This window comes from Scylla paramamosain, chromosome 46 (genome assembly GCF_035594125.1).
Source record: "Scylla paramamosain isolate STU-SP2022 chromosome 46, ASM3559412v1, whole genome shotgun sequence".
Taxonomy (NCBI): Eukaryota; Metazoa; Arthropoda; class Malacostraca; order Decapoda; family Portunidae; genus Scylla; species Scylla paramamosain.
The window spans coordinates 9383492-9393782 of record NC_087196.1 but is presented as its reverse complement, the minus strand read 5'-3'; the positions used below and the strand labels follow the sequence as shown (position 1 = coordinate 9393782).

General features: G+C 41.8%; 1 protein-coding gene across 3 annotated transcripts; it reads left to right on the top strand.

Annotated features, from left to right (window-relative positions):
* Nucleotides 1–344: 344 nt before the first annotated feature.
* On the top strand, nucleotides 345–8834 carry LOC135094820 (acidic fibroblast growth factor intracellular-binding protein-like). Of its 3 annotated transcripts, XR_010263992.1 has the most exons (8): nucleotides 345–593; nucleotides 3642–3998; nucleotides 4226–4424; nucleotides 4766–4885; nucleotides 5502–5609; nucleotides 5983–6228; nucleotides 7112–7468; nucleotides 7736–8834. XR_010263992.1 is itself a non-coding variant. In XM_063995227.1 (7 exons), the coding sequence occupies exons 1-7, from the start codon at nucleotides 3914–3916 to the stop codon at nucleotides 7737–7739; spliced, it is 1020 nt and encodes a 339-aa protein (XP_063851297.1). In that variant the 5' UTR covers nucleotides 3548–3913; the 3' UTR covers nucleotides 7740–8834. The 3 variants fall into 3 exon arrangements, 1 of the variants encoding a protein (XP_063851297.1); XR_010263991.1 differs by lacking the exon at nucleotides 345–593 and having other exon boundaries at nucleotides 3548–3998; XM_063995227.1 differs by lacking the exon at nucleotides 345–593 and having other exon boundaries at nucleotides 3548–3998; nucleotides 7112–7369.
* Nucleotides 8835–10291: the final 1457 nt, after the last annotated feature.

Below are 10291 nucleotides of genomic sequence, written 5' to 3'. Positions count from 1 at the left end.
TCTCTCTCTCTCTCTCTCTCTCTCTCTCTCTCTCTCTCTCTCTCTCTCTCTCTCTCTCTCTCTCTCTCTCTCTATATATATATATATATATATATATATATATATATATATATATATATATATATAAACCTAAATTCTGCTGTATTTGGAAAGTGGCAGTTTTGCATAATATTTGGAATAATCACATATATACGATAATTTTACCAGAAGTACAATAATTTCAACCTGTGTAGTATGGCCAAAACAATCTGGCAACGCTGCGCTCAGCTGCTGCCTGACAAGATAGTCAGTGTGTCGCATCTATGGGTGGCGTTAGCACACGTTTGTTTCAACTCCTAGCCTGACAGAATTTGTGTTTTTCTTTTTTTTTTGTGTGTGTGTGTAACCACGCCTACACAGTGGCTGCCAAGGCTTACCCATGAGTTAAACCTTCTTTAGTTGGTAATGAGGAAGGCACGGGCTCTAGCAGTGGACACCCGAAGGCAGCAGTGGATGAAAACAAGCAAAATAAAGAAAAGTTTGGCTGTGAGAAGGTGCTAGACAGCCAGCCATAGTGACAAGGAGGCACCACCACCATCACCACCACAGGGAAGGTAAGGTCAGGAAGTGTTAGAATAAATTTAGGTAACTTAACGTAACTTTTTAATGAATAACTGAACAATCCACGGTTTTAACTCATTTTAACGCATCTCACCTAACCTCCAGCACAATATATCCCTGTGTCAGCCTCGTCTCGTTGCTAAAAACCGTAAAATTTAACTTAATGAAAATGTAAACAATCTGGGTCATCTCTATTTATCAGCCATTATTTATCTTATCTGTGAGTGTTTTAAACCAATACTGTCGCAAAGCGGAGCCACATGTCCTAGCTTTAATATCCGCTCGTTAGATATACCTGCCATTACTTAGTTTAAGTTTGGCAAGGGTTTAAATGAGTGAGAAGGGTTGGTCGTCCCCTCCACTGGCCCCCTCCGCCGCCATCTTGGATAAGGCTCCCCCGCCCCCTCCGGTTCCAGTATTATTTTTCTTATTTCTTAAGTATTTTATTTCGGCTTGTAGCTAAGATTTTATGGTTTGTAAAAATATTTCGTTGTTTTTTAAGTTATTTGAGCGCGTGTGTTGCTTGAAAAGTGGTGATTTTGGCGTTGTTTTTGTGTAAATAAGAGGGCCGTTTTCGGCGTATATTTTTACGGTCCCCAAACTCGATTTTTTATTTCAGCCTGTACTAGGTTCTTATTGCTTTTAAAAAATAGTTGGTGTTTTTTTAAGTGTGTTGCCGTCCCGCTCAGTGAAATGCGTGCACCGTACACTTGTTTTTATTCGTGTTCAACTTCCAATAATATTGAATTTTTTTTCGGTAATTTTTTTTATTTGTGCTTGTAGCTCACTTTAAATGGTTTTAGAAAATAGTTTAGATTTTTTAAAGTGTTTTTCGTTATGTTTAAGCCAGAATGGGTGAACATCTGAACGATTTTAAATGGGGTGAATGTTCTAACAGTTTCCAGATACTTCTTTTTAAATATCTTTAATACTACTGCGTTTTGAAATGTGTTGTTATTTGTGGCATTAGTTAATAAATGTGGCAAGTCTGAATTTATAAAGCATTCCTGTCTAGCTGCGTTTTTTAGAGGGGTCATTTTCAAAATGAAATACGTACGTACGTAAATAACGTTCGCTGTGACGTCATCAACCCCCCGTGACGTCACAAGCCCCCTCCCCAGCCGTGACGCTATCAGAGTGGTACCTTCCCTAACTCCCTTCCAGTCCCTCCCAGTAAATATTCAGTGTTTTTTTCAAGGTGTGTGTGTGTGTGTATGTGTGTGTGTGTGTGTGTGTGTGTGTGTGTGTGTGTGTGTGTGTGTGTTGCCTTATTTTTCGTTGTACAGATGGTGTTGCAGTGTGTGTGTGTGTGTGTGTGTGTTGCCTTGTCTTACGTTGTACAGATGCTTATGCAGTGTGTGTGTGTGTGTGTGTGTGTGTGTGTGTGTGTTGCCTTACTTTCCGTTGTACAGATGGTGATGCAGTGTGTGTGTGTGTGTCTGTGTGTGTGTGTGTGTGTGTGTGTGTGTGTGTGTGTGTGTGTTGCCTTATTTTTCGTTGTACAGATGGTGGTGCAGTGTGTGTTGCTTTGTCTTTCGTTGTACAGATTGTTATGCAGTGTGTGTGTGTGTGTGTGTGTGTGTGTGTGTGTGTGTGTGTGTGTGTGTGTGTGTGTGTGTGTGTGTGTGTTGCCTTATCTTTCGTTGTACAGATGGTGATGCAGTGTGTGTGTGTGTGTGTGTGTGTGTGTGTGTGTGTGTGTGTGTGTGTGTTGCCTTATCTTTCGTTGTACAGATGGTGATGCAGTGTGTGTGTGTGTGTGTGTGTGTTGCCTTGTCTTTCGTTGTACATATGCTTATGCAGTGTGTGTGTGTGTGTGTGTGTGTTGCCTTGTCTTTCGTTGTACATATGCTTATGCAGTGTGTGTGTGTGTGTGTGTGTGTGTGTGTGTGTGTGTGTGTGTGTGTGTGTGTGTGTGTGTGTGTGTTGCCTTGTCTTTCGTTGTACATATGCTTATGCAGTGTGTGTGTGTGTGTGTGTGTGTGTGTGTGTGTGTGTGTGTGTGTGTGTGTTGCCTTGTCTTTCGTTGTACATATGCTTATGCAGTGTGTGTGTGTGTGTGTGTGTGTGTGTGTGTGTGTGTGTGAGTGAGTGTGTGTGTGTGTGTGTTGCCTTGTCTTTCGTTGTATATATGCTTATGCAGTATGTGTGTGTGTGTGTGTGTGTGTGTGTGTGTGTGTTGAAAATGTACGCGTGCGCGCGCGTACATTTTCAGTTTGTTAACTGCCTAAATAATAAAGCGTTTATTATTATTATTATTATTATTATTATTATTATTATTATTATTATTATTATTATTATTATTATCATTATTGTTATTATTATTATTATTATTATTATTATTATTATTACACACACACACACACCTGTAGTTCAAGAGATTAGGTTAAGTTTGCTTAAACACACACACACACACACACACACACACACACACACACATTATCTAGAGAGAGAGAGAAAAAATACGAATAAGAAAAAAATGCTTACACTTACATTACGCACAAACAAACAAACACACACACACGCAATACATCTGGCACTTTCAGGTTTTTATTTTGTTATTCAAATTTATATAAGAAATTTTGCATTACCCGATATTGATAACATTAATTTTCACTCAAATTATTTTATATTTCATAAAAATATCGTACGAATTCCCAAATTATCGTATTATCGTATGAGTCTCATTATACATCGTACACGGGCAAAAATTATTGTACTTGTACAATAATTATCGTACGTTTTGCAACGCTGGTCACCGTGGTAATGAGGTCGTGGATGCTGCGGCGAAGATGGCCCTATCACATGTCAACATCACCCCCCCCCCCACCCACTCCCACTCCACTCTGTCAGACGAATCATAACCAATTTGTACCATTCATCGTAGAACTGTTCACTCAGCGACGCCCTCCACTCCACACCCATGAGACTATCTGAGAGACTCCTCCCAGCAGGCATAGCTAAGGAGACAGTCCCGGACGCCAGATGTTGCCCTCACTTGCCTTCGTCTGGGCCTCTCAACACTCTCTGTTTACCTGCAGTTCTGCATCGCTTGGGCTTGTCACCACACCCGCACTGCCCCTGGTGCCCCACGGTGGAGGAAACTATTGAACACTCGCCCCTACTCAGCCCTCGCTTCTATTCCCACTGCGTTGTGCTCCGCGACCAACCAAGCCCTCGGGACCAACATCCTTGACCTGCCCAACCTACTGGCGGCAGTGGGCAGCCCTCTACGCCAAAAACAAGAACAATAAGAGAGAAGGGAAAGGCATCTCAGTTGTCGCCGATCAGCAGGAGCAGTGAGGAGGTCAACATGATTCCAGAAGTGGATATTTTTGTTGGAAATTACACGATTATTGATCAGGAAGTGTTTGAGTTATGGGTGCAGGGTTACTCTGGTGAGTGTGTGTGTGTGTGTGTGTGTGTGTGTGTGTGTGTGTGTGTGTGTGTGTGTGTGTGTGTGTGTGTGTGTACACCTATTTTATTAAATTACCCTTCCCCTCTCTGTCAGTTTGTGTGTAAAATACCTAATCAATTTATATTCTGACTGAGCACCAATGAACCCCACAGAAATACAAAAAAAACCTGACATTGCACACATGACACCTCACACCCCATGCCGCAGTGGTGGAGTGTGTGTCGGTGTTGCAGCAGCGCGGGGAGCTGGAGGCTTGGGGGGCGGCGCAGGACCTCCTTGCTTCGGACACTGGGGACCACTATCGCACCTTTGGCATGCTGGAGAAGCTGCTGCTCACGCCCCCTAAGCTGGCCGAGGAGTGGACCTTTCAGCTGGAGCCCGCCGTACAGCGCATGGTCATCGAGAAGTGAGTCACGTTTGGTTAGGTTAGGCCAGGCTTTTTTTTTCTTTTTTATATCAAAATGGTTAGGTTAAAATAAATTAGGGTGTTTATTTTTTAGTTTTTTGCTTTGATTGTTCAGCTTTCTTTTCATGACTCTTGCATACACACACACACACACACATAGTCATAGTAATAATAGCTGAAAAAATGGAAATAGGCTTGTTTTATACAGGGACTGCCTTGTGTAGGCCTGATGACGTCTTAAACCAACCCTCATTTCCTTATAATATTCTAATCCTCTTACACTCACAACACAATCCCATCCAGTCACTATCCACTCATTGCCTTGTCCTCCTCCCTGACAGGTATTACGAGCTGGACGACATTGTTATCCGAGAAATCATTGGAAAGAAGTTATCGGGCCGAACCAGGAAGGATCTTGACGACGTGGCTGAGAAGACAGGTGTGCTTCTGAGATCCTGCAGGTATGTATGCCCCACTTTCCCTTTACTGCATCTAATGGTTAGCAGAATGAAGGACTAAAGATATGTTTGGTTCTTTTGTATAATATTGCTGCTGAGGAGGTCTTCTGGTAGTGGCTTGTATTCAAAAACACTTTGCTCTTTTGCCACTATTTCCCAAGGTCACAGAGATGATTAGCCAGGTTCCCAAGACTTTTTCTTCTTTCGGGAATGTAGAAATCATGTTAATCTGTCATTAGAACCACAGAAAACACACTTAAAAACCTGTGTAACTTTAACTAGAAAGACTTTGCTCTCTCACCATGACATTTCAAAGGCCACAGAGATCACTAGCTTGTGTTTCTCCTCTCAGTAATGTAGAAATCTTGTTAATCTATAATTAGAACTCTAAAACTACACTTAAAAACCTCTGTAACTTCAACTAAAACCTTTTGAAAGCAGTGGAAGTTTGGTGAAGAAGTATTTCAGAGTATGGTGCATTATCTTAACAGTCCCGGTAGAAGGGAAAGGAAAAGCTTGGTTCTTCTCTGCTTCTTTATTCACAAAATCTTCAGAATGCAGGTATCTTTTGTGAAAATAAAAAGATAATGTTGATGTATTGATGTTAATTTGCTTGCAGACGTCAATTTGATAACGTGAAGCGGATTTTCAAGCACGTGGATGAGATGACTGGCTCAGTGATGGCCAATATCCAGTCTGCTTTCCTGCTGCCACCGCCGCTGGCCAAGTGAGTCAGTAGTAGTAGTAGTAGTAGTAGTAGTATAGTATTAGTATGATTAGCAGTAATAGTAGTACCACCAATCCTAACCTAACCTAACCAAATATGCCCACACCCAACACACCAGTAGTAGTAGTAGTGGTAGTAGTAGCATTAGTATAAGTAAGCAGCTGATCAGATCAGCTGATCTTTGTTATGGTAAGATGCGTGAGTGTAGGGTGGTGATTGTGGACATAATTTCACTTCTATTCAAGTATCCGGCATGTCGGCGGTCCCGTTGATGCTGGATAAGAGGGATTTTACTGTATTAGTAGTAGCATCAGTATTAATAACAGTAATGATAGTACCACCTAACCCAACCAAAACCCTGCACCCCACACAGGAAATATGCATCGATCGTCTTCATCATCAACAACCGCTTTGAGACAAGCAAACGCAAGCTGAACTACTTAACGTTTGAGGACTTCTCAGTGTGTGCGTCCCTCATGATGTCGTCCTGGACCACCGCGAGCCCCCTGGCCCCCGCGCTGGCCCCAGACACCAGGGATGATACTGATTTCGACAGGGACTTCCTCATTGAGCTCAGGGACTTCAAACTTCTGCTGGATCGGGAAAAGGAGCATCGGAAGTGAGTGGTTTGTGTTGTTGTGTCGGTGTTTTGTGCGTTTGTGTGTTTGTGTGTTTGTTAATGTAAAGTCTTTGTGTTTTTCTTTTTTATTTAGGATGGTTTTCTTTTTCTGTTCATGAGTTTGTTTTGTGTGTTTGTGTGTTTGTTCATGTGTGGTTTTGTTAAGATGTAAAGTCTGTTTTTCTTTTTTTGGGGATGTTTTTCTGTTTGTGTGTGTGTGTGTGTGTGTGTGTGTTCATTCACTGGGTTTAGCATATGTGGCGTTGTCATAAGTAAAGTGTGTGTTTGTCTGTCAGTTTTTTGGGGGGCTTGGATGTGTGAAAGAGAGTGTTTTTGTGTCACTAACCTACTGTAAGACAAGATAACAGACTAGATTCTTATGTTTCACCCATCATTTCACCAATCCTTCACTGTAACACTTTGAAAAGCTACCAACACTTACCTAAACCCTTCTTCTATCTCCCCACAACTCATCATCACCCTAAGCCACCTCAGAGGAAAAATACAGACTACATTCTTCTGTTTCACTCGTCACTACACCCTTAAATCCTCACAGTAACCTAACCCAACATTACCGACACTGACCTAAACCCTTCCTCTATCTCCCCACACTACAGCGTCACCCTAAGCCAACTCAGAGGAGAAATACAGACTACATTCTTCTGTTTCACTCGTCACTACACCCTTAAATCATCACAGTAACTTAACCAACACTGACCTAAACCCTTCCTCTATCTCCCCACACTACAGCATCACCCTAAGCCAACTCATAGGAGAAATACAGACTACATTCTTCTGTTTCACTCGTCACTACACCCTTAAATCTTCACAGTAACCTAACCGACACTGACCTAAACCCTTCCTCTCTCTCCCCACACTACAGCGTCACCCTAAGCCACCTCAGAGGGAAGATACCAGACCGCATGTGCTCAGAGGTGGAAAGCAACTTCAAGATTTACTCAAGGGGCATTATAAACATCGGCTGCTCCCTCAACAACTCTCGGGACCTGAGGGATTTCTTTGTGGATGCTGTGGAGAGGGTGGTGGAGCCCTGCAGACAGGCTAGGTGGAGGTCCCCTGAGCTGGAGATCTTCCTGAAGGTGTACGCTGAAGCTGGGTCTGCCCTGGATATTATGGCCAGGTAGGTCTTTGTGTTTGGGGGTGTTTGGAGGATCGATCAGCAACAAATTCCGCCTCCATGCATTTGTCAACACTGGAAACATTGGAGACTTTGTGTTGAGTGAGTGTTGCCTTTGTTGTTGTTGTTGTTGTTGTTGTTGTTGTTGTTGTAAGAGGGGCAATAGTCAAGGGTAATGAAAAGGGTGAAAAAAATGCCCACTGAATTGCTAGTCCCAAAAGAAAGGTTAGAATTGTAGTAGTAGTAGTAGTAGTAGCATCAATATCTATAGCAGTAGTAACAATAACAGATTTAATACTTTCTTTTCCTTCCCATCTCCACCACCACCACCACCACTTCCACTAACAACAACCCAATTTCCTCTCACAGCTGACGATTACAAGCAGAACCTCCGGACACTTCTTCAGGAGGTTCGTTTGTCATACGGCGCTGGGCTGGCAATGAGTCTGGGAGGATTTGCACGTGTGGAGCTCAACTACTGCGTGCCTCTGTTGGTGCAGCGCGGCGACCGACCCAGCCAGGGACTACAGTTTGGTGTGGCTGCCAGTTTCCTATGAGATCCTTCCTTCACCCTAGAGGTCCTGGGTTTCTTTACTTGGTCCTCATTATCCTTGTCTTTCTCTTGTTTACCTCCTGTCTTCCTTCTTTTGCTTGCCCTGTCTTCTTTCTTTCAATTCCTAGTCTCTGCCAGCTTCCTCTGAGGTCATTTCCTTCATTCTAGAGTCCCTGGAGTCCTTCATTTGGTCCTAGTCCTTTTCTTTTCTCTGTCTAGCTCCTGTCTTTCTCCTTTGCCCTTGTCTGCCAGCTTCCTCTGAGGTCCTTTCCTTCAATAGAGAGATCCTTGGTTCCTTCATTTGGTCCTTCTAGTCTAGTCCTTGTCTTGCCCTTGTCTACCTTTCATCTTTCTCCCTTGCCTTTCTTCATTCATTCCTTTCATTCCATCTAATCTTGTCTTCTTTCCTTCATTCCTTTAACTCCCTGCCTTTCTCTCCCTCATTTTCCACACAATCATTTTTCTCTTTCTGTATCTTTTCTTCTTTACTTCTTCAGTCTAGTCCTTCATTATCTCCTCTTTAAGTCTTCCTTTCTCCAGCTTGTCTATTGTCTACGTAGGAAGGATAAAAAGAGTGGATATATTGAGTGGATGGAGTGAGGAATTGGTGAGGATGGAAAGGTCATATCTTGGGTGGATCTTAGTAAGGTGGAAGGCTGAGTGAGGGAGGAAAGGTTAGAAAAGAATGGAGGACAGGAGGATGAGGAAGGAAAGGTTAGGAAGGGAGAAGGAAAGAAGATTGGGAAGGGTGGAAGACTAAGTGAGCGAGGAAAGGTTAGGAAGGAATGAAGGACAACGTGAGGATGGGTGTTAGTAATGGTGTTGTGGGTGAGGAGGAAAAGGTTAGGCTGGCAGCTGCTTCCATTTACTTATGCAAGACTTGTACAGTGTAAAAATACAGTCATATATATTAATTTTGCTGTGCTTTGATTCATCCTGTGTGTGTGTGTGTGTGTGTGTGTGTGTGTGCTGGCTGGTAAAGATGGCAGAGGAGGACAAGAAGACAGTGTTCTCTTTTTGTCAGGGCCTGTGGCATTTCCAGATGATGGCTTTTGGTCTGTGTAGTGCCCCTAGGTGCTTTGAGTGCCCAATGGAGAAGTCCAGTCCTTCCAGCACTCTTTTCTCCGCCTCCTCAACAAAGGGTGGGCCATGATCTTCCAATCAGCCATCCCACTCTCTCTGCGGCATCAGCTGAGTTGGTAATGAGGTCGTGGATGCTGCGGCGTGCGGCATCAGCTGAGGTGGTAACAGCATTGCCAGATTGTTTTGGCCATATTATCGTACTACACAGGTTGAAATTATTGTACTTCTGGCAAAATTATCGTACATATGTAATTATTCCAAATATTATGTAAAACTGCCAGTTTCCAAATATATATATATATATATATATATATATATATATATATATATATATATATATATATATATAGAGAGAGAGAGAGAGAGAGAGAGAGAGAGAGAGAGAGAGAGAGAGAGAGAGAGAGAGAGAGAGGTGTGTGTGTGTGTGTGTAATGAAAAAAACAACAATGCCCTTAACAAACAAAACACTTTCCTAAATACATATCATTAATAATTGGAGAAAAACTACAGGACACTTCGTTAAGTTGTTTATTTACTATGTAGGAGATTACTGGTCTTGTTCTTCTATATAATTATACATCCGGCACGTCGTCAGCAGCCCCGGCACTCTCTTCATTGGAGGAATATAGCACCCTTGATGTCATGTTTTTTATCATTGACTTTGATTGATGGCTTGAAGGTCGTACAGTCACTGCTGGATGTGACTTCGCTAGGATGATGTCTCTTACGGTTCCTGTTTTTAGCTTATTTCTGTCTTTTTTTCACACAGTTTACACTAGAGAAGCAGCGCTATATATATATATATATATATATATATATATATATATATATATATATATATATATATATATATATATATATATATATATATATATATATATATATATATATATATATATATATATATATATTCTCTCTCTCTCTCTCTCTCTCTCTCTCTCTCTCTCTCTCTCTCTCTCTCTCTCTCTCTCTCTCTCTCTCTCTCTCTCTCTCTCTCTATATATATATATATATATATATATATATATATATATATATATATATATATATATATATATATAAACCTAAATTCTGCTGTATTTGGAAAGTGGCAGTTTTGCATAATATTTGGAATAATCACATATATACGATAATTTTACCAGAAGTACAATAATTTCAACCTGTGTAGTATGGCCAAAACAATCTGGCAACGCTGCGCTCAGCTGCTGCCTGACAAGATAGTCAGTGTGTCGCATCTATGGGTGGCGTTAGCACACGTCTGTTTCAACTCCTAGCCTGACAGAATTTGT

Bases quoted from the DNA above. Each gene is read 5' to 3' on its own strand.
- LOC135094820 (XM_063995227.1), top strand. From the start codon at position 3,914: ATGATTCCAGAAGTGGATATTTTTGTTGGAAATTACACGATTATTGAT. The intron at 4,886-5,501 runs GTATGTATGCCC...ATTTGCTTGCAG, and splicing joins GTGCTTCTGAGATCCTGCAG to ACGTCAATTTGATAACGTGA. The intron at 5,610-5,982 runs GTGAGTCAGTAG...CACCCCACACAG, and splicing joins CTGCCACCGCCGCTGGCCAA to GAAATATGCATCGATCGTCT.